The 23,133-nt window shown below is 32.4% G+C and overlaps 4 protein-coding genes across 4 annotated transcripts; 2 read left to right on the top strand and 2 right to left on the bottom strand.

Moving 5' to 3' along the window:
• Positions 1 to 870: 870 nt before the first annotated feature.
• Positions 871 to 5,192, bottom strand: LOC108912693 (zinc finger protein 90-like). Its single transcript, XM_018718010.2, has 4 exons — positions 5,019 to 5,192; positions 4,556 to 4,855; positions 4,277 to 4,464; positions 871 to 2,819 (listed from the first exon to the last, which is right to left on the bottom strand). The coding sequence occupies exons 1-4, from the start codon at positions 5,133 to 5,135 to the stop codon at positions 1,154 to 1,156; spliced, it is 2,271 nt and encodes a 756-aa protein (XP_018573526.1). The 5' UTR covers positions 5,136 to 5,192; the 3' UTR covers positions 871 to 1,153.
• A 1,210-nt stretch (positions 5,193 to 6,402) lies between these two features.
• On the top strand, positions 6,403 to 7,314 carry LOC111692402. Its single transcript, XM_023456401.1, has 3 exons — positions 6,403 to 6,579; positions 6,695 to 6,985; positions 7,042 to 7,314. Exons 1-3 carry the CDS (start codon positions 6,463 to 6,465, stop codon positions 7,312 to 7,314), a joined length of 681 nt encoding a protein of 226 aa, XP_023312169.1. The 5' UTR covers positions 6,403 to 6,462.
• A 5,179-nt stretch (positions 7,315 to 12,493) lies between these two features.
• Positions 12,494 to 13,454, bottom strand: LOC111692401. The gene is made up of 3 exons (XM_023456400.1): positions 13,281 to 13,454; positions 12,817 to 13,116; positions 12,494 to 12,685 (listed from the first exon to the last, which is right to left on the bottom strand). Exons 1-3 carry the CDS (start codon positions 13,395 to 13,397, stop codon positions 12,494 to 12,496), a joined length of 609 nt encoding a protein of 202 aa, XP_023312168.1. The 5' UTR covers positions 13,398 to 13,454.
• A 925-nt stretch (positions 13,455 to 14,379) lies between these two features.
• Positions 14,380 to 18,496, top strand: LOC108912701 (zinc finger E-box-binding homeobox 2-like). Its single transcript, XM_018718017.1, has 4 exons — positions 14,380 to 14,841; positions 14,959 to 15,249; positions 15,306 to 15,574; positions 17,516 to 18,496. Exons 1-4 carry the CDS (start codon positions 14,725 to 14,727, stop codon positions 17,880 to 17,882), a joined length of 1,044 nt encoding a protein of 347 aa, XP_018573533.1. The 5' UTR covers positions 14,380 to 14,724; the 3' UTR covers positions 17,883 to 18,496.
• Positions 18,497 to 23,133: the final 4,637 nt, after the last annotated feature.

Genomic DNA, 23,133 nt, shown 5'->3' with positions numbered 1-23,133 from the left:
CCTAAGGACGGGATAGTGATCGGTGAACAGTAATAGAAACAGAGAATTATAAAAACTCAAAAGGTGTTCTGTGCTGTGATGGAAAAGGAACATATAATAGATTTTCGTTGTGTGTATTATTTACTAGTGATGGGCATAATCGACCAATTTTGATAATCGAGTACTTCTAATATTCGAGTGATTACTCGAGATACGAGATATTGGTCGTTTTCATCCCAGCGGCGCACAAATATGTTTGTATTAGTCATATATTACTTATATGCGTAGCTAAAAAAAAAAAAGCTCACGCGCTTCAAAACCTAACCACTTTTTCGTTTTATTCTAAAAAAAAAGGTTACGCAATCAGTGACTATTTGCAGTATGCACTAACATTTTAGGGTGCAACCGTAGAGTAATAATCACTCGAGTAGTGGGAGTAAACATCTCGAGTGATCTCAATAATCGAGTACCACTCGATTTTTCACTGGAAATCTCCCATCACTATTATTTACCCATATTATTCCATTCATCAATAACTAAAATTACAGTTATGCTTTATATATTCCAGTTATCGAGAGAACTTTTTGCCTTAAAATACCGAAAACTGATGATAAAATCATTTCTCTTGAAAGTTATGTGTGAAAACAAAAACCTGCAGATTATTTTTAGTTACAACTGTAGTTCTGTAAAAAAGCGAATGTGATTTTGTGATTAAAATTTGTAATTTCCGTCAACTTTCGTTTCTTTTTTAATACCCTAAAAATCTTACTTTTTTAGAAATTATTTGTTAAATCACCATTTCTTCCCATCTTCCAAACAGTTTCAATACTGCGGGAGGTTGTATATTACATAAATTCATACGAAATTTACTTACAATATTTTATTTACTCAATTTACAATATTATTTTTGGAAAATAAGGCCCCAACATCTTCCAAACAGTTTCAATACTGTGGGAGGTTGTAAATTACATAAATTTATAGGAAATTTACTTACAATATTTTATTTACACACTTTACAATATCAATTTCATAAAACATTTAAAACTGGTGTTGTATTCCTATCAGACACATCACATTTATACATTATGATATCTGCAATGGTGCTGCAGTGTTTTAGCAGATTGTTTTTAAGCTTCTAAAATTACATCTAGCACCGCTTCTTCTCAGAAGTATCTTAATGCCTTAACATATGACTTTTTAGATTGCCCTTTCGCTTTGTTTCATAACTGCACGTGTCACACTTGTACATTCGCACTTCAGAAGGATCTTTGTGGGTTAAACGGTGATTTTTTAGGGCTTTGCTATGTTTACTTTTGAAGTGACAAGTATCGCACGCGTACACCCGCACCTCAGAGATGTCCTTGTGTATTAACTTATGGCATTCCAGATAACTTTTGTTCTTTGTTTCATAATCACACTTATCACACGTGTACATCGGCACTTCAGAAGGTTCCTTGTGTACTAAATTGTGAAATTTTAGCGAACGCTTGTACTTACTTTCAAAACCACAGACATCACATTTGTACATTTTTATCTCAGAAATATCCTTATGTTGTAATTGGTGGGCTGTTAAGCTACCTTTTAGCTTTGCTTCGAAATCGCACAAGTGACATTTGTGCATTTGCAGTTCGGAAGGATTCTTGTGAGTTACAGTGTGTGTTTTTAGGGTACTTTTATACTTAGTTTTGAAATCACACTGATCACACGTGTATGTTGGCATCTGGAAAAATTCCGCGTGCTTCTTTTGGTGGAGTATAATGCTATGTTTATGCCTCGTCTCGAAATCACATGAATCACATTTGTACGTTTGCAATTCAGAGAGCTCTTTGTGTATCAGCTGATGAATTTTGAGAGATCTTTTGTAACGAGTTTGATAATTGCACTCGTCACATTTGTACCATTGCACTAAAGAAACGTCTTCATGTTTTATTTTGTGAAGTCTAATACTCTTGCTATATTTAGATTGAAAATCACATGAATCACATTTGTACAATTTTACTTCAGAAATATCTTTGTGCGTTAACTGATGCGTTTTGAGTTGATATTTGCGTGTTGTCTTGTAATCACATTTATCGCACTTGTATGTCAGAACTTCAGAGGGGTTTTTGTGCAAACGAGAGTGAATGTTTAGGGATTGTTTATGCTTAGTTTTAAAGTCGCAGGATTCACACATGTACATTTGGACTTCGGATGCATCCTTGTGGGATAAACTGTGACATTTTAGACCTCGCTTAATCATAGTCTTATAATCGCACGAATCGCATGTATATACTGGCACCTCGGAAAAATTTTTATGCGTTAACTGGTGACCTTTTAGAGCACTGCTATATTTACTCTGGTAATCACACGTGTCACATTTATACATTTGCAATTCAGAATAGTTTTTGTGTTTGAGCTTATGAACATTGAGATGCTTCTTCCGCTTTGCTTCGTAATCACACAAATCGCAGGTGTACATTTGTAACTCAGAAGGATCTTTATGAATTAAGCTGTGGGATTTTAGGCTCCTCTTATACTTGGTTCTGAAGTTACATGAATCACATGTGTATAATGTCACCTTGGAAATGTCCTTGTGAACTAACTGGTGGTTTCTAATGCCATTCTTATCCTTAGTTTTATAATCACACGAATCGCATTTGTACCATTGGATTTCTGAATGGTTTTTATGTATTCGTCGATGGCGTGTGAGATTGTTCTTGTGATCGGTTGTATAATTACATTTACCACATTTATACGTTTGCACTTTTGAAGGTTTTTCGTGTTTTAGCCGACGAGATTTCACATCACTGTTGCCTTTGGATTCGCAGTCAGTGGGTTCATCCTTACAGAGAGGCGTATCACTGAAAAAATATTTTCTTTAAATTTATAGTTGTGTAGATGGCATAACAGTGCAAAGGAATATTTCCATTCCCGAAATAATAAAGTAAGAGAATAGAAGAATAGAGAATCAAATTTTGCCGAATTATAATTAGTTGCTAAACAGCACTTTCATTCTGGCGTAGTTATTAAATAAACCTACATTGTGCAAAGTTACAATGAAAAATAATTTAGTAAAATCATTGCTCTTTCAACTTTAAGTCAATTAGGATTAATAATAAGAGTTTTAGCAGATTCCAGAACCTAGCGAAGTGTTATTTAAAAGTTACCATATTTCTTTGATGTGATTGTAGTTGAAGAGCAGAACATTAAAAAGAACATTCTATTGTCTCTAAAAAAATGAAATTTTTTACATGATTTATTAAATATTAACTAATGTTACTAATTGTAAATACATATTTCTTTAACATTTACAATTATTACACAACAAAACTAATGAAAAATAATTTTGTGAAAAAAAGTAGCTTTTTGCGTTATTTTAGTCACCATATTTTTTTGATGTCAATACGGACAGATTAGCCAATATTTGTATGTAGATACATTACTAATTGTATATTAATATATAAAGAAATACGGTTTTTCCAATTTTTCTTCTTACTCAGCCATTTCCACAGTAAATCTATGTTAGACATGTTAAAATTAATACAGAATAGAATAATAGAATACCAAGAAAATTAGACCGTGAATAGTTTAAATTTAAGCAGAATCCCATCATGCTTTGCAAGGGCAAGGGAGATCAGTCACATCTGTGTAGTTGAAATGTCATATTTTTGCATTTGAAAAGCGGCTACTGCAAATTAACTTCACACCTGGTATGATATGATGGGATGGTAAACGAGTTTGTTACATTTTTATTTCACTTTTCGACTTTATCGGTTTATGATGTTCTTAAAGTGCTTTTTGTATGGTGTAAGTATACAAGCTGTTACAAATTTGCTTCTCACTACAGGGATCTCTAAAACGGTAAACTAGCTTAAATGGGGGTAAAGTTGCTTAATCAGGAGACCAACATCATGCCGCTAAAAATCATTGCTAACCTGATTAGTTTTCGAAATATTTGAAAAAAAAAAACGAAATTTTGGAAATCCGATTTTTTGACAAGTCCATTTAAAATTTTCAACTTGACCTCTAAATGACCTTGAAGGTCATTGTCATTCCATTTAAAATTTTCAACTTGACTTCTAAATGACCTTCCAGGTCGTGGTCAAGGTCACCGTTGGATTGCTCACTCAAAACCCTGCAACTTTTGTTCTAATCATTTTTTTGTCCGAGCAATATTTTCTGAGATGGGGGGGGTTACAAACTTTTTGAAAACCCTGTAGAACGTCTAATGGGTATAATTAGATCACAGTATTATTAGAACATTTTAAAAATTTCTTGTCTAATTCATTAAATCGTCTCAAACATTTTTAAAACTTACCCATCCTCAATTTGTTCAGATTTTATTTCAATCTGTTCATTTTTAATATAAAAGAAAATTTCTCTTTCGTCACTAACATTTCTGATTTGCTCCTGTATATCCGAACAGTCCTTTAAAAAGCTACTGTGGGTACTTAACGAATCAAGGCAGATCGAACATATAACCGGGTCTTTCGTGGAGATAAAGTTCTACAAAAAAAAAAAAATAGACCATTAATTACAACTTTCAATCAATTGCAGAATTATAACAGAAAATAATAAACAATTATATTTTACGTACAACTTGTGGAATATAATTAAGAAATACGTCAGCCTTCACTTCTTTTACCGATGTAAATCCACATGAGACTATCTGCATACATAATCGACAAATTTTCTCATCTTGCAATATATTTCCTAATTGTTCTTTATCCTTTTCCTTCAAGTAAACCTCTCTTAGATCAACTGAAGCTGTATCTTTGGAACTAATATAAGGAAAAATAATGTCCTCGGTGTCCATACAGATGGCTTTAAAATGAAATGCCGCAAACAGTTTCGTGCAACAGACGTTGCATATAATGGAGTTATTTTCTTCTACCCACTAAAACATATGTTTTAACCTTCAAAAATTATGTAATATGAAATTACACCATATTAAATAATTTGAAACAGCATTTATGATTTTATAATTGTTAATCGTTTTGTATAAATTTATTTAACGTCCTCCAAATAAAGTCCAATTGCCACATTGCAATTTATCTTACTAATTTCGGGAGAAGAATGTCTAAGACTTCTTTAATGGTTTCATCTATTATCTTGAAACTTGCATCATTTTCGTTATTGAGGCATAGCCTGCAGAATGATCCCTTGAATTTCTCCATTTGTATTATATTCTATTTAATATTTAATTCAAGTACAATTTCCACTTTATAAACTACATAACCTCAATCACAAGTCACGGAACACAACACGGGACAGTCAAGCTCACGTATTCTGTTAGCGATTTCCATTGAGAAAACTGGTGCAAACTGAGTGCACCATTGACATTCCATTGGTCAAGTGGGTGCAAATATTCAAATTCCATTGAAAAACTAGAGCAATAGTTCTTGCTCTGAGTGCATATTATTTCGCATGAGGTTTTGGAGCTGGTGCCGGTGTCAGTGCAAGAAAAAATGGCGGTAAATATGGACAAAGTTGTTGATCCATTATTATCGTTTTTATCAACTAGTAGTAGTGATGATGATGAAATGTATGTTATACCAGTTATACGCAAACAACTGCCAGAAGTGGAAGGATTCATTGAAAATATCATCTACAAACTTAAATAAGTGACCCCGTTTCGTCTACAGGAATACACAATGTAACTTCCTCCTCGTTTATTTTAAATTTCAAATTTTATTCTTCATTCATTGTAATTACCTTCTTTGATAAACTTCAACTGGTCAACTGTTACTTTGAATGAATAAAAATCAAACCACGCAAAAATTGTCATTCCATTGAGATTGCACCAAAACATATTTCTCATACAACCAGTGGAGTGTCAGTGCTGCCCGAGTGCAGCCCCAGTTTTCCCCAATGGAAATCGCTATGCGAGTCAAGCTAACGAAGTTAGATGTGGTTTAGAAGCAAAAAAACCCTAAAACTAGGTACTTGGTTAAAAATGTCTATGTATCGAAAATCGATTACTTTAAATAAAAAAAATTATCAAATTTCTCAAGAAAAGTGAAAAAAAGATACATTTTAAAAACTTTGAACAAGGATAGAGAAAGAACTACTGCAGTGGATAGTGATTATCTAGAATTTTGTTTCTACATACTATACTCTTATGAATAAAGTATTAAAAGGTTGATGTGGATACTAAATTTACTTCGAAAGAAACATCGCATAAGTTGTATGGGAGTCCGCACCCTGCAAAATGAGAAGGAACTATTTCACTCGAGTTCACTCGGACCAGTAAGCAGAGCCGGATCAGTTATGTTTCGCCCATCTCTATTTCTAATAACACACAACATAAAACAGTTATAAGTGTTACAACAGTCACGTCACAACACCTACTACACACTACACTACACTCTACACTACCAAGAAGGTTAGAGTTTCTGTATTAATCTATGGGTTAGAGGCTAGAGTTAGAAGTGAAGGCTTTATATATTTTTTTGTCTGTGTTCCGTTTATATTTAAAAGAAGATTGTTGCAGAGCTCAGAGCAATGACTGATGCTAAGGAAACCTCGTGTAGGCTTTGCCTTAAAACTATAACAGATAAAAGTTTCGAAGTGATAGGCAACATTATCAGAGACATTCTAGATGTTCTTTTGCTGAAATTGGTAAGTAGGTAAAATATAATTAGATCTTAATAATCTCAAGTGTCAAGCAACTTTCACTAATTATGTTATTTTCTGCCAGTTATTTTCTTTCTGTTTAAAGTTGCATATTTTTCAGAAATTTGATAGCGAGACCAAAGAGGTTATCTGTAAGGATTGCAGAAGAAAGTTAAATATGGCATTAGAATTTAAGTCAACATGTCTGAATACGGATAACACAATTATTCCTTATGTGGATAGCAAAAAAATGTTACAGCTCGACTTAAGAGACGTGTACATGCAGGAAAAGAAAAGTAACTTAGTATGCAGTCAGAAGATATGTCGATTGTGTATGCACCCAGTAGAAAGTGAGTTTAGGTGTATACGTGAAGAGGAACTTGGAGCTATTGAAAAATTGACACCTGAAATGGTATTAGTGATATTAAATACTTACATTTTTCAGAATTTAAAAACTATATTTTGTAGAATATAAATATCATCAAATATCCCGTTGTGTGTAAGCCGTGCTTTGATTCTCTGTGCAGTCATAACAGTTTCCTAAAAGATTGCTTAGAGGCAGGAGAAAAAATTAAAAGCATTTTTGATAGTTCGGCCGCAGAAAGTCAAATAGATACGGCTCCACTTGACTTATTCGTTAAGACCGAAAACTTGGACAAAGAATTTGATACTAACGAGGTGGAAATGTCCATCAAAGATGAAAGTATTGACATAAAATCGGAAGAGGAGGAAACAAGGTAAGAGAATACTATTTTAACATAATTTATGGCAGCCCATGTTTTTGGCACTTTACGATTTATATGATTAAATAATGCAATCGTGTAAAGTATTTTGTACTTTTTGTTCTTTCATCACTTTTGACAAAGATGAATACTACAAAAACATCTGCTACAAGGAGATATTTTTATTTCCAATTTCATAAGTTTTCGTAGCAAACTATTTTGGAAGCAGCATTCTCTTGCCTTAGCAGATACAGAAAATTCATATATTTTTTCCAAATGTAACTTCGTTCACGTCTGGTACATCGGACCTCGGGCAAAATTTGGAATTTTTCATGACAGTATCCAATCCTAGTGAGATAAAATCACTCTCATTGAATTAATATCTGATAAATGATTATCTTTCTCTAGAATTACAATGTATGACTATAATTTTGTATTTAATAAAGTCTAAGTACTAATATCTGGTAAACAGTTTGTCTACATAACCAACCGGCTGCAAAAGCCGGGCTTTGACAAGACAGTAGTATTGATCGATTTAGCTCAGTACGAAGTAAGTCCTATGCCCATTGGTATCGGTTTTTCTTACCAAGGTTACCCCTGAAGTTCCGAAAATCGGGCAATATTAGTGATATTGAAATTGTCACTTGCTAAAAAAAAAAAATAAAGGATAAATTTTGCATTATTTATTCATTTTTGTAAATTGAAACTGTTATTTTTTTTTGCAAATATAAAATTTTTTTTTCATCAAAAAATATTAAATATTGCAAAAATAGAAAAAATTAAAACAAAATGTTTTTTCAATGCTACACAATCGCCAGAAGAAATATTTTTGGAATATACTGAAAAGCTTTTTAGGTTAGTTTAAAAAAAAACTTGAGCAGTATGTATCCGAGAATTGAGAAAGGTGATACAGCAACTGATTGGCGGGTGTCCAACTTTTTGCAATAAATTTTTAAATTGACTTTTGAAAACAAGGTGGAAACCACGGTTAAAAAACGCACAATTTTATTTGGCAAAAAAGGACAATTTTATTTGACAATGGTGTAGCACATTTGTAAAAGAATATATTATATTCGGAAAGTACATTTTTTTTCAATTAAAAAAAAAATTTTATGCAAAAAAATTGTTTTGTGAAAAAAAAATCTATTTAGAAAAAAGAATAAAAAATGCAAAAGTTATCCTTTAATTGATTTTTCACAATGAAAAAAGCGTCGCAGCAGTTTGAACTTTTGAGGGTTTCTTTGGGATACTTTGAGGTTAAAAAATAGAAAAATATCCTGAACATCAATTTTAAGTTTACCAAAAATCCTTAAATACACACTTTTTTACGTTTTTTTGAGTCAAATTTCTCACATCGAAAAATTTGTTTAAGGAGAATATTTTGAAGTTTTCAAAACTTATATTTTCTGTACGGTCATTAGATCCTGAGTAATATTTATCAAAACCAAAGAGGTCATTTTCCCTGTGAAAGACTCAGCGACAAATAATCGTATGAAGCTCTTGAACAGCTCAAATTAAAGATGATGAATGAAACTAAAATAGCTGACAGGTGGGGTTGCCAAAAACAATTATTGATATCCATGGATGTTCTGAAAGAAAAGCGAGTTATAAAAAAAAATTCTGGATTTCTCAGGGTTTCTTAAAAGTAGNCATATGATTGTGTAGACCATACTATATTGATAAATAAGTTCAAACAATATGGGATCCGTGGCAGTCTTCTGGATTGGCTTCGGTCATATTTAACGAATCGTAGACAAAAGGTCACTATTACTAAAAGTGGGATAACCTGCTCTTCGATGTATGTACCAATTACAACTGGGGTTCCTCAGGGGAGTATCCTGGGACCGCTGTTGTTTTTGATTTTTGTAAATGATTTGCCACTACACATTGACGGCACAAAGGGTTATTGTGTCCAGTATGCTGATGATACAACCGTTCTTATTTGTGGGTCAAATTTTAGTGATATACGAGAAAAAATTGTATATGTTTACAATAGAATACTTGATTGGTGCAGTAAAAATAAATTAGTTGTAAATCAGGATAAGACAAAAGTTATGTTATTTAAAACAAGACAAAGCAACTATATATCTCCGGACAGTTTCAAATTAAGTAACACTATGAGCTGCAAAGTGGAAGAAAATATGAAGTTTCTTGGAATACACTTAGATGACACACTTAGTTGGTCCTTTCATATCGAGTGCATTGAAAAAAGGTTGAATAGTGTATGCTATAGTATTAGGGTGTTGACTAAGTATTTGGATCTCAAAACCCTCAAAGTGATTTATTATGCAAATTTTGAGTCTGTATTCCGATATGGAATAATTTTCTTTGGTCAAAGTATCCACATAAATAGGTTGTTCATTTCTCAAAAAAGAACTTTGAGGTGTTTGTTGAGGCTCGCACAAAGTGTGTCTTGCCGTGGAAGATTTAGGTCAAATGGTTTATTAACAGTTTTTGCCGTATATATCCAAGAAATTTTACTTTTCACTTTTAAAAATAAGAATTTATTTAGGGAATGTTTTCAAACTAACTTTTACTATACTAGAAATACAAATTTAATCTTTCCCATACATCATTTAACATTAACTGAGAAGAATGTTCATTATACTTGCATAAAATTCTATAATAAACTCCCTCAAGAGGTGAAAAATACCCAGAGTTTATCCCAGTACAAAAAATATATACACAAAATGTTATTAAATTTGGAACCATACAGTTTAAATGAATATTTACAAAATTAATGTTTGCTTTAACAGTAATGTATCATTGACCATCCATCTATGTTTCCTTTGTTTTGTTTTGTTATTGTTATATTTTTGACTACTATTTCATCTGATGGTGTAAACTACACTACTGTTTTGTACATTGAACTGTTATTTTGAAATAAAGTTGTGTTAAAAAAAAAAAAAAATTCCGATAATATTACGCTGATCTTCATTTTCAAACTTTGCCAAAACGAAAATGGTTTTGAACATTTACTGAAATTTTTTAATGAATAATATTCAGTTGGCATTTTGGTTGTTCATATGCATTTTTAAGAATTAGTCATAATAAAATTAAAATTATGTTTTAATTTTGACGCAACAACTGAGTTATGTATGACCAAGTGATGGTAATAGTTAATAATAATAAATGTTTTATTGTAACGTGTGGTGGTAATAGTTTAAATAACTAGATGGATTTCACAGGGACTAACGACACTTACAGTGTTCGATAATAATTCAATAAACGAAGAAATGTAAATAAAAAATTTAGATAAATTTGAAACGAATACACTGAAGATGAATAGATGAATTTTTCGAGACAAAACATTTGAATCTGGTTCGGGCTGAGACAGTACAGTATTGGGGGTATGAAGGCTCACAAAAATGTAATAACATTTCTAGAGTTGTATTTAAAAAAATTAAGTTGATGGTTTTGGAGAGACGAAACGTTACATTTAAAAATTGATTATGCCATTCGATAAAAGGCAAAAAGTGGCCTTGAGAAAGTGTTTTTTTTCAATAATAGCTCAAACAAGACTGAAATGAAACAAAAACGGATTTCCAAAATTTCAATTTTGTTCAAATATTTCGAAAACTAATCATGTTAGCCTTGATTTCTTAGAGGCATAATGTTGGCCCCTGATTATGCAACTTTGCCCCCATTTAAGCTACTTTGTACCTCTTACCGTTTCCGAGATCTCTATAGTGAGAAGCGAATTAATAACAGCCTGTATAGCCATATAAAGTTATTTATTTCAGTATTCAGTATATCAGACGACTATCCGCATTGTCAGGTACCGGATATCAAAACGTTTATAAGATTGGTAATGTACAAAATGTATTTAAGCAAATGGTCACTTTGAACATTTACTCAAACAGAACGTTAAATAGTTGATAATTCCTTTAACACTTAATAATAATTTTAGACTCATTATTATCGGCTATGATTTTTTTATGTTTTGTTTTTGTTTTATGTGTACAATTAAATAAGTAAGTACATTTGTTATTCACCTACTCATACCGTATGTGTGGTATGAAATTAAAACCCTTTTTTTCTCAAAGTACCCGTGGTACTCCTACCAAACTAAGAATATCTTTTATTCGAAGAAAAGTATGAAGAACTAGTGTATGATATCAGAAATCACATCCTGTGATTGTCACGATAAATTCCCATAGTCCGAATTTGCTCCAAATATGTACTATGTCTCAAAATACAGAGATCGACTTTTTTTCATCTTTGAAGCCGTACTATTTGAAATTTATTAAGTACTCATTCATGGTATGGTCTGAATATTTTTATTTTACGATTTCAGTGGTAAAACAATTGAACTACGGCACAATATTGATGGATTTGTAATTCAAATTATTTTCAACGCAACAGAAATACACTAGGTTAATTAAAAATAAGTACTGGTGATATTAATTTCTCATAAAACTGGAAGCTGAACAAATAAATCACCGAAATGTTTCTAATATTGTCATGTATTATTTTCAGTAATTATGTGAGGCATTTTTCTAAAAACCTTGCTTCTTGGCCACTGGTGTTTGATGTTTTTGTGATACATATCAATGTGGGGGAAAAAAGGAATAAGAATCACCCTGTATACAGGGTTTTCAAAAAGTATGGAACCCCCCTCTATCTCGGAAAATACGGCTCAAACAAAAAAAAGATTAGGACAAAAGTTGAAGTTGCAATTTTAAATGGAACCGTATACTTTTGACCCCGGAAATACTAAGAGCGAAAAATTTTACGTTCGAATGTGACCTTTACCATGACCTTGAAGGTCATTTAGAGGTCAACCTGAAAATGTTAAATGGAACCGTATATTTTTGAAATGGAAAAAGTGGACATTTTTATGTTCGGATATGACCTTGATCATGACCTTCAAGGTCGTTTACAGGTCAAATCGATTTTTAATAAATGACCTGATATTCCTCGCTCTTTTCTTTTCCGGAATCAAAAGTCCATTTAAAATTTTCAACTTGACCTCTAATCATGGTCAAAGTCACCGTTGGATTGCTCACTCAAAACCCTGCAACTTTTGTTCTAATCATTTTTTTGTCCGAGCAATATTTTCTGAGATGATGGGGGGGTTACAAACTTTTTGAAAACCCTGTAGAACGTCTAATGGGTATAATTAGATCACAGTATTATTAGAACATTTTAAAAATTTCTTGTCTAATTCATTAAATCGTCTCAAACATTTTTAAAACTTACCCATCCTCAATTTGTTCAGATTTTATTTCAATCTGTTCATTTTTAATATAAAAGAAAATTTCTCTTTCGTCACTAACATTTCTGATTTGCTCCTGTATATCCGAACAGTCCTTTAAAAAGCTACTGTGGGTACTTAACGAATCAAGGCAGATCGAACATATAACCGGGTCTTTCGTGGAGATAAAGTTCTACAAAAAAAAAAAACATTCAGCGGTAAAATCTGGGGGGAAAATTGTTTAGTTATTAGGTAGATTAATTACAACTTTCAATCAATTGCAGAATTATAACAGAAAATAATAAACAATTATATTTTACATACAACTTGTGGAATATAATTAAGAAATACGTCGGCCTTCACTTCTTTTACGGATGTAAATCCACATGAGACTATCTGCATACATAATCGACAAATTTTCTCATCTTGCAATATATTTCCTAATTGTTCTTTATCCTTTTCCTTCAAGTAAACCTCTCTTAGATCAACTGAAGCTGTATCTTTGGAACTAATATAAGGAAAAATAATGTCCTCGGTGTCCATACAGATGGCTTTAAAATGAAATGCCGCAAATAGTTTCGTGCAACAGACGTTGCATATAATGGAGTTATTTTCTTCTACCCACTAAAACATATGTTTTAACCTTCAAAAATTATTATTATTCGATACAACATCATATTAAATAATTTTAAACAGCATTTATGATTTTATAATTGTTAATCGTTTTGTATAAATTTATTTAACGTCATCCAAATAAAGTCCAATTGCCACATTGCAATTTATCTTACTAATTTCGGGAGAAGAATGTCTAAAACTTCTTTAATGGTTTCATCTATTATCTTGAAACTTGCATCATTTTCGTTATTGAGGCATAGCCTGCAGAATGATCCCTTGAATTTCTCCATTTGTATTATATTCTATTTAATATTTAATTCAAGTACAATTTCCACTTTATAAACTACATAACCTCAATCACAAGTCACGGAACACAACACGGGACAGTCAAGCTCACGTATTCTGTTAGCGATTTCCATTGAGAAAACTGGTGCAAACTGAGTGCACCATTGACATTCCATTGGTCAAGTGGGTGCAAATATTCAAATTCCATTGAAAAACTAGAGCAATAGTTCTTGCTCTGAGTGCATATTATTTCGCATGAGGTCTTGGAGCTAGTGCCGGTGTCAGTGCAAGAAAAAATGGCGGTAAATATGGACAAAGTTGTTGGTCCATTATTATCGTTTTTATTAAGTAGTAGTAGTGATGATGATGAAATGTATGTTATACCAGTTATACGCAAACAACTGCCAGAAGTGGAAGGATTCATTGAAAATATCATCTACAAACTTAAATAAGTGACCCCGTTTCGTCTACAGGAATACACAATGTAACTTCCTCCTCGTTTATTTTAAATTTCAAATTTTATTCTTCATTCATTGTAATTACCTTCTTTGATAAACTTCAACTGGTCAACTGTTACTTTGAATGAATAAAAATCAAACCACGCAAAAATTGTCATTCCATTGAGATTGCACCAAAACATATTTCTCATACAACCAGTGGAGTGTCAGTGCTGCCCGAGTGCAGCCCCAGTTTTCCCCAATGGAAATCGCTATGCGAGTCAAGCTAACGAAGTTAGATGTGGTTTAGAAGCAAAAAAACCCTAAAACTAGGTACTTGGTTAAAAATGTCTATGTATCGAAAATCGATTACTTTAAATAAAAAAAATTATCAAATTTCTCAAGAAAAGTGAAAAAAAGATACATTTTAAAAACTTTGAACAAGGATAGAGAAAGAACTACTGCAGTGGATAGTGATTATCTAGAATTTTGTTTCTACATACTATACTCTTATGAATAAAGTATTAAAAGGTTGATGTGGATACTAAATTTACTTCGAAAGAAACATCGCATAAGTTGTATGGGAGTCCGCACCCTGCAAAATGAGAAGGAACTATTTCACTCGAGTTCACTCGGACCAGTAAGCAGAGCCGGATCAGTTATGTTTCGCCCATCTCTATTTCTAATAACACACAACATAAAACAGTTATAAGTGTTACAACAGTCACGTCACAACACCTACTACACACTACACTACACTCTACACTACCAAGAAGGTTAGAGTTTCTGTATTAATCTATGGGTTAGAGGTTAGAGTTAGAAGTGAAGGCTTTATATATTTTTTTGTCTGTGTTCTGTTTATATTTGAAAGAAGATTGTTGCAGAGCTCAGAGCAATGACTGATGGTAAGGAAACCTCGTGTAGGCTTTGCCTTAAAACTATAACAGATAAAAGTTTGGAAGTGATGGGCAACATTATCAGAGACATTCTAGATGTTCTTTTGCTGAAATTGGTAAGTAGGTGAAATATAATTAGATCTTAATAGTCTCAAGTGTCGAGCAACTTTTACCAATTAATTGTTATTTTCTGCCAGTTATTTTCTTTCTGTTTAAAGTTGCATATTTTTCAGAAATTTGCTAGCGAGAGCAAAGAAGTTATATGTAAGGATTGCAGAAGAAAGTTAAATATGGCATTGGAATTTAAGTCAACATGTCTGAATATGGATAACACAATTATTCCTTATGTGGATAGCGAAAAAATGTTACAACTCGACTTAAAAGACGTGTACATGCAGGAAAAGAAAAGTAACTTAGATTGCAGTCAGAAGATATGTCGATTGTGTATGCACCCAGTAGAAAGTGAGTTTAGGTGTATATGTGATGAGGAACTTGGAGCTATTGAGAAATTGGCTCCTGAAATGGTATTAGTGATATTAAATACTTGCATTTTTCAGAATTTAAAAACTATATTTTGTAGAATATAAATATCATCAAATATCCCGTTGTGTGTAAGCCGTGCTTTGATTCTCTGTGCAGTCATAACAGTTTCCTAAAAGATTGCTTAGAGGCAGGAGAAAAAATTAAAAGCATTTTTGATAGTTCGGCCGCAGAAAGTCAAATAGATACGGCTCCACTTGACTTATTCGTTAAGACCGAAAACTTGGACAAAGAATTTGATACTAACGAGGTGGAAATGTCCATCAAAGATGAAAGTATTGACATAAAATCGGAAGAGGAGGAAACAAGGTAAGAGAATACTATTTTAACATAATTTATGGCAGCCCATGCTTTTGACACTTTACGATTTATATGATTAAATAATGCAATCGTGTAAAGTATTTTGTACTTTTTGCTCTTTCATCACTTTTGACAAAGATGAATACTACAAAAACATCTGCTACAAGGAGATATTTTTATTTCCAATTTCATAAGTTTTCGTAGCAAACTATTTTGGAAGCAGCATTCTCTTGCCTTAGCAGATACAGAAAATTCATATATTTTTTCCAAATGTAACTTCGTTCACGTCTGGTACATCAGACTTCGGGCAAAATTTGGAATTTTTCATGACAGTATCCAATCCTAGTGAGATAAAATCACTCTCATTGAATTAATATCTGATAAATGATTATCTTTCTCTAGAATTACAATGTATGACTATAATTTTGTATTTAATAAAGTCTAAGTACTAATATCTGGTAAACAGTTTGTCTACATAACCAACCGGCTGCAAAAGCCGGGCTTTGACAAGACAGTAGTATTGATCGATTTAGCTCAGTACGAAGTAAGTCCTATGCCCATTGGTATCAGTTTTTCTTACCAAGGTTACCCCTGAAGCTCCGAAAATCGGGCAATATTAATGATATTGAAATTGTCACTCTTGCTATAAAAAAAAATAAAGGATAAATTTTGCATTATTTATTCATTTTTGTAAATTGAAACTGTTATTTTTTTTGTAAATATAAAATTTTTTTTTCATCAAAAAATATTAAATATTGCAAAAATAGAAAAAAAATAAAACAAAATGTTTTTTCAATATAAACAATGCTACACAATCGCCAGAAGAAATATTTTTGGAATATACTGAAAAGCTTTTTAGGTTAGTTTAAAAAAAAACTTGAGCAGTATGTATCCGAGATTTGAGAAAGGTGATACAGCAACTGATTGGCGGGTGACCAACTTTTTGCAATAAATTTTTAAATTGACTTTTGAAAACAAGGTGGAAACCACGGTTAAAAAACGCACAATTTTATTTGGCAAAAAAGGACAATTTTATTTGACAATGGTGCAGCACATTTGTAAAAGAATATATTATATTCGGAAAGTAAATTTTTTTTCAATATTTAAAAAAAAAAATTTTATGCAAAAAAAATAGATTTTTGTGAAAAAAAAATCAATTTAGAAAAAGAATAAAAAATGCAAAAGTTATCCTTTAATTGATTTTTCACAATGAAAAAAGCGTCGCAGCAGTTTGAACTTTTGAGGGTTTCTTTGGGATACTTTGAGGTTAAAAAATAGAAAAATATCCTGAACATCAATTTTAAGTTTACCAAAAATCCTTAAATACACACTTTTTTACGTTTTTTTGAGTCAAATTTCTCACATCGAAAAATTTGTTTAAGGAGAATATTTTGAAGTTTTCAAAACTTATATTTTCTGTACGGTCATTAGTTTCTGAGTAATATTTATCAAAACCAAAGGGGTCATTTTCCCTGTGAAAGACTCAGCGACAAATAATCGTATGAAGCTCTTGAACAGCTCAAATTAAAGATGATGAGTGAAACTAAAATAGCTGACAGGTGGGGTTGCCAAAAACAATTATTGATATCCATGGATGTTCTGAAAGAAAAGCGAGTTATAAAAAAAAATTCTGGATTTCTCAGGGTTTCTTAAAAGTAGTCAAGGGTAAACATTTTTGACTAACATCACTAAAATTAAAATTATGTTACTAGCACTAATGTTGATTCAGTTATTGTTAAAAACCATACCAAAATGCCGCAACTCTTTGATCTGAGTTTCTTTTTAATAAAATGTTTGTGAAAATGTTTGAAGTTTACTATCCTGTTTAATTACTATGTTCTTATAAGTTTTTATTAGATTTTTTGTGAAATGCAATATTTTGGCATGTGTATAATCCCTTAAAATTTTAACCCGAATTTTAAAAATACCCTGTATATGTAATATTTTCAGGGACGCGCCACTGCAGAGCTCCGATACTGTACCATTGGAGAAGAGTGACTGTAAAGATGCAGAAGAGGATGGACATAAACTCGTGAATGGATCAGCAGATGAATGTAATACGAAAGCCAAGCATCAATTATTGTACAAGAATAAGTTTTGTTGTTTCGAAACGAAGTTTAAGGAGAGTTTTACCGGACATCGGTTGGTACATAAAGATTCTTCGCAGGTTCAAATGTACAAGTGTAACGACTGTGACTTCGAAACTAAATATAAGAGCCACATCAGAAATCACGAATTCATACATAAAGTTCCTTCACAGGTTCAATTGTACAGATGTAACGACTGCACTTCGAAACTAAATACAAGGAACATATAAAACACCACCAACTGAGGCATAGGCAGAGTGAAATATATAGGTGTAATGACTGCAATTATGAAACTAAATCCAAACGTTATATCAAACGGCACCAACTGAAACACCCTTCGCATTTTCATATGTACAGGTGCAATGACTGTGATTACGAAACTAAATACAAGAGTTACATCAAAGTGCATCAACTGAGGCATAAAGATCTTTCGCCAGTGCCAGTGACTGTGATTTTGAATCAAATACAGGAAGAAGAATACAACAATATTAATTGTTGCGTGTTGAAGCGTAAAAAGGACAATTATTTCAAACCACCAACTGAAACAAAGATTCTACATTAAATTCTAAATTAAGTACAACGTTCTTTGCTAACAATCAAGCATAAGGAGTCTTTGAGGAGACCTCAATTGATGCACAAAAAATGTTTGCATCATACAAAATGGTCAAAAATTGAGGCATTTAAAAGATACAGTTGCGAATATTACACTGATTGTAAATATTGGGATGTGAAGTAATTGACTGAACCACTTTACCTCAGCTGAATGCTAGGGCTTCATTTTTCCATTAAAAAAAAATAAACATTTTAGAAAAAAATGCTTTAGACGAACGTTGTAGAACTTTTTATAACAATAATTTTGAGTTCAGCCTGATGTCAATCGATCAACAAATGTATTAGTTATTGCAAAAACGGGCTAAACCTTGCATTATTTTTAAAACTTCTATATCTAAAACGAAAAAAGATTTTTTTTACGAAACTTTCAGAATATGGCAAGTAGAATAAAGGCATTTTTGTAAAATTGCGAAATATTTCAGTTTTTGCAAGAGTTCGGTTTTTTGAAAAATAAACATTTTTTCAAGCTTCAATGAATCATACAGTAATGCACTTACGTGACCTACCTTGGGCTTAAAATTTTCTCTAAGAGTTTTACTTGTGTAGAACATGTAATTGGTTTTATTTTTTCAAAAAAATTAGGAAGAAAAAAGTGTAAACCAAAGGTGTACATATTTTTTTAAGTTGAAAACTGCTGACCACTGATATTTATGGGTTGAGAGATCAGCCACGCAGTCGGTGATATACAGGGTGTAACTAAATAAGTGTAAAACGTTTAAGGGGGTGATTCCTCATCGAAAAAAAGATAGGATCTTTCATATAAAGAAACTTCATTGGAGCATCCCTTGTTAAGATACAGCCCCTTAAAGGGGGTACATAAAATTTGTTTAACAATTTTTTTCACAAGCACTAAACAAGTTACAATATTGAAATTAACCTGACATTTTCTACTACCAAAAAGACACTTAGCCAGTAATTTATTTGGTTTACCCCATGGTAGTAAGGGGTGGAAAACGCAACCCCTAAAATTTATTTCCAACGTAATTTTTTGTCTTATTATTTTTTTACCATTTAAAAAATTATTTCCGATAGCCTGTTTCATTCTAAAAAAAAATGTCTCTTGAATTTTTTGCCCAAATTAAACCAGTTCGCAGTAAAAAATTATTTTACGAACAACTACAGAGATACATCGTCATAAATGCGGACTGGATTTACTGTTATTTTGTAGTTACTACCTGCATTAAATGATTAAAGGGGAATAATCAAAACTAATTTAATAATAACAAAACATACAACATGTAGAAATCATAGTAAATGTTCAATATGTCTACCTTCAGACATTACGCATGCGTCTAGACGTCGGCGCATTGAGCCACGTATTCGCTCAAATATTCCTGGAGTCTCTCTAATTACCCTGCACGCATCGATAATGCGGTTTCTTAAGTCCTCTACATCGCGAACAGGAGTACGATAAACCAAATGCTGCAAATGGCCCCAAGTAGACAAATCCAGAGGATTGAGATCCGGGGATCGAGCGGGCCAATTCTGTGGTCCTCCTCGACCTATCCACTGATTTGCATATGTTTCAGTTAAATGCTGACGTGCTACTTGACTAAAATGGGCGGGAGCCCCATCATGCATAAAAACCATATCCCTTCTGACGCCCAAAGGAACTTCCTCCAGCAGTACGGGGGGATGCACTTTTCTTAAAAATTGAACGTATGCCTCACCATTTAATCGAGGAGGTAGAAAATGAGGCCCAATTAAATAATCCCCAATAACTCCGACCCACACCTTAAGAGAAAACTGTTCTTGATGGTTAGTTTCGACAATAGCGTGATGGTTTTCATCAGCCCATATGTGGTAATTATGAAAATTAATAATCTTGTCCCGAGAAAAACTACATTCGTCTGTGAATTCGATCGTCTTCAGAAAGTCACGATTTCTTCTAATCATTTCCAGCATCCAATTGCAAAATTCAAGACGGTTCGGAAAGTCTCGCGGTAACAGTGCCTGTACTCGTTGCAGATGGTAAGGGTATAAGAGATGTTCCTTTAAAATTCGAAATACCGTCATATGATCAACATTTAGCTGGAAAGCAATCTTTCTAGTACTGGTAGTAGGTTGTTCTTCTATCAAATTAAGTACTGCTGCCTCAAGCTGTGGTGTTCTTACTTCTCGATGGCGACCACAATCCTGCGTTCTTTTGTTGAATGAACCATATTCACGTAATCGTTGATGAAGTCAGACAAATATTCTATGTGAAGGATGCTGCCGTTGAGGATACATTTCAGCATATCTTGTAGAAGCTTCTAACCCATTCCCCTGCGACAGACCGTAAACGTAATGCATATCAGCCATTTCCTCATTTGTGTATGCCATTTTAATAACAAGTGAATTATTAAAGTAACAAATTAAGAACAGAACAATACACAATTAGTATTACTTCAATTTCAAAAATTTACAAACTGACAGCTTGATTCCAATTTAATTGTCAGTATCGCTAATGGCGGCCTACTAGATAAATTAGTTTCGTATTTTCGTTTTATGGCGATATGTATCTTGTTCGTAAAATAATTTTTTGCTGCGAACTGGTTTAATTTGGGCAAAAAATTCAAGAGACATTTTTTTTTAGAATGAAACAGGCTATCGGAAATAAATTTTTAAATGGTAAAAAAATAATAAGACAAAAAATTACGTTGGAAATAAATTTTAGGGGTTGCGTTTTCCACCCCTTACAACCATGGGGTAAACCAAATAAATTACTGGCTAAGTGTCTTTTTGGTAGTAGAAAATGTCAGGTTAATTTCAATATTGTAACTTGTTTAGTGCTTGTGAAAAAAATTGTTAAACAAATTTTATGTACCCCCTTTAAGGGGCTGTATCTTAACAAGGGATGCTCCAATGAAGTTTCTTTATATGAAAGATCCTATCTTTTTTTCGATGAGGAATCACCCCCTTAAATGTTTTACACTTATTTAGTTACACCCTGTATATTTCTAAATTCTAACTTTCTATATGAAATAAGAAAGAAATAAAGAATCATTTATTTAGTGGGTATGTCACATGTTTTAAAATATCTTCATATAAGTGTTTCTGGCCTCAATACTATCTGGCTAGCTTAGAAACTCAATATTCAACTGTCCACATGATTTTCGAGGTGAGCGTTGCTGTAAATCAGAAGTCCGTGCTTTCTAATCATTTTGTAACTAGTAATGGGAAGTTTTATATTTTAACTTATATTTGTTCAATGTAGTTAGAAATCTTTACTATGCAACCTAGCTAGTGTTGATTTCTGTTTTCAGCTGTCAATTTCTTGTTTTAAATTAATTATTTGTGTTGTACTAATGAGTACGAGTTGTGTACATGTGATGGGAAGGTTCTTGTAACTTACCGAATGTATTTTGCAGCAACTACCTTGTTTTTCTGTAAATAGGTAGGCATTTACATTGTGCATTTTTAATCTTTGTTTATGGTTTTCATTATTATGAATTTAAATTGTGGATTAAAATTAATACATAATGTATTATAATTTTAAGCTTTCTTAAGACCAGTTACTATTATTAATTTTTTTGACACATCGCATGACTCGGCAAATTTACAATTCGTTGGCGAGCATGCATAGATTATTACCCTCCTTGTAGATAGTGGTTTTCAATATGTGTGTCAAAATGGATGGATTGTAAAAAAATGAATGTCTCCGTAAATATTTATAATTTTTCACTCAACTTAGATCACTAATTATATCCGCAATTAAAATATATGTGCACATATAAGATTTGCATCGCATATAATTTTGATATAATTCTTGTTGATTGATGGAGGGAATAGGGTTACAAGTGTCAAAAGCGTAAGTGTTGGCAGTTTATGCATCAATTTTTCCACTAGATGTCACGATTTCTGCGACAATATAAAAAAAATGGAAAGAAACCGTCATTGCTAGATTAAAAGATTTGCCACAAATTAGATATACCTAAAATATCAGTTAAAAACATAGTTGAAAATTTTGATGCTTAAAAACTGACTTAATATTTTGAGAGTGTGATATTTGCCAAGCATTTATAATCATAACTTCATGTGTTATTGTTAATTTTCAACTCATTATTTTATTAGATTTTAGCTATTAACTTAGTTTGGCTGTCACTTAAGTGAATCTGGCAACACTGTGGGAATTGCTCATCAGTAGACATACACATATAAGTAAATAAATAAGAGGATTTTATTGGATAGGGCGGACGGAGCATGCATTCACTGAGGCCATCTCGCGTTGGTGCAGCAAAACATTATTAAAGAGATCGCATCTTTCACACATTAAACGCCTTTCTCTATTAAATTCCCGAATCTGTTCCAATCGTTCTTCCTCGTCCGCGGCTACTATATTAAGAACATTATAAGGTAACATATTTAAAACTTGAGAAATAAATTACAACTATTAAATAATGTGGCTTTATATGTGACCACATTAAACCACAGATATATAACATCAAAACATTTAAATAACAAACCTATATACAGTGCGTCCCAGAAGTAACGCAAAAAATTCATATTTCATTTTGTGTTGAGTTTTCACAAAAACGCTAAAACACGTCGATTAGTAAATTAGAATTGTCGTTTTTTGTCACGTTGCTTAAACCTTTTTTGCGCTATGTTTCATAAACCTATGACGTCATCGACATTTTTTTTAAATTGCACCACCTAATTTTTTAAGCATAAATGGATAGTCCTTTTGAAGGGAAATACGTCGATATAGGGTTTGGCCTACTTTACTTTGACAGGAGCGGAAAACAAAAGCCAATGACTGGAATGGACATGGTTTAAAATAACAACAAAAGTAGGTATCATAAACTGATGCGAGAACAGTGCCACAGTATAAAATGGAAATTTGGGGATGTTTTGTGTTTTGGTTGATTGTAGGTACGTTTTTATGTA

Source organism: Anoplophora glabripennis, unplaced genomic scaffold (genome assembly GCF_000390285.2).
Source record: "Anoplophora glabripennis isolate ALB-LARVAE unplaced genomic scaffold, Agla_2.0 scaffold1042, whole genome shotgun sequence".
Taxonomy (NCBI): domain Eukaryota; kingdom Metazoa; phylum Arthropoda; class Insecta; order Coleoptera; family Cerambycidae; genus Anoplophora; species Anoplophora glabripennis.
The sequence above is the reverse complement of the archived record's forward strand: the minus strand, read 5'-3'. Positions and strand labels throughout refer to the sequence as shown.

Coding starts and splice junctions, on each gene's coding strand:
- LOC108912693 (XM_018718010.2), bottom strand. CDS start 5,135: ATGGAGAAATTCAAGGGATCATTCTGCAGGCTATGCCTCAATAACGAA. Junction 4,465..4,555: donor TTAATTATATTCCACAAGTT/GTACGTAAAATA, acceptor TTTTTTTTGTAG/AACTTTATCTCCACGAAAGA. Junction 2,820..4,276: donor TCTGAACAAATTGAGGATGG/GTAAGTTTTAAA, acceptor ATATTTTTTCAG/TGATACGCCTCTCTGTAAGG.
- LOC111692402 (XM_023456401.1), top strand. CDS start 6,463: ATGACTGATGCTAAGGAAACCTCGTGTAGGCTTTGCCTTAAAACTATA. Junction 6,580..6,694: donor ATGTTCTTTTGCTGAAATTG/GTAAGTAGGTAA, acceptor CATATTTTTCAG/AAATTTGATAGCGAGACCAA. Junction 6,986..7,041: donor AAAAATTGACACCTGAAATG/GTATTAGTGATA, acceptor TATATTTTGTAG/AATATAAATATCATCAAATA.
- LOC111692401 (XM_023456400.1), bottom strand. CDS start 13,397: ATGGAGAAATTCAAGGGATCATTCTGCAGGCTATGCCTCAATAACGAA. Junction 13,117..13,280: donor ACATTCTTCTCCCGAAATTA/GTAAGATAAATT, acceptor CATATGTTTTAG/TGGGTAGAAGAAAATAACTC. Junction 12,686..12,816: donor TTAATTATATTCCACAAGTT/GTATGTAAAATA, acceptor TTTTTTTTGTAG/AACTTTATCTCCACGAAAGA.
- LOC108912701 (XM_018718017.1), top strand. CDS start 14,725: ATGACTGATGGTAAGGAAACCTCGTGTAGGCTTTGCCTTAAAACTATA. Junction 15,250..15,305: donor AGAAATTGGCTCCTGAAATG/GTATTAGTGATA, acceptor TATATTTTGTAG/AATATAAATATCATCAAATA. Junction 15,575..17,515: donor TCGGAAGAGGAGGAAACAAG/GTAAGAGAATAC, acceptor TAATATTTTCAG/GGACGCGCCACTGCAGAGCT.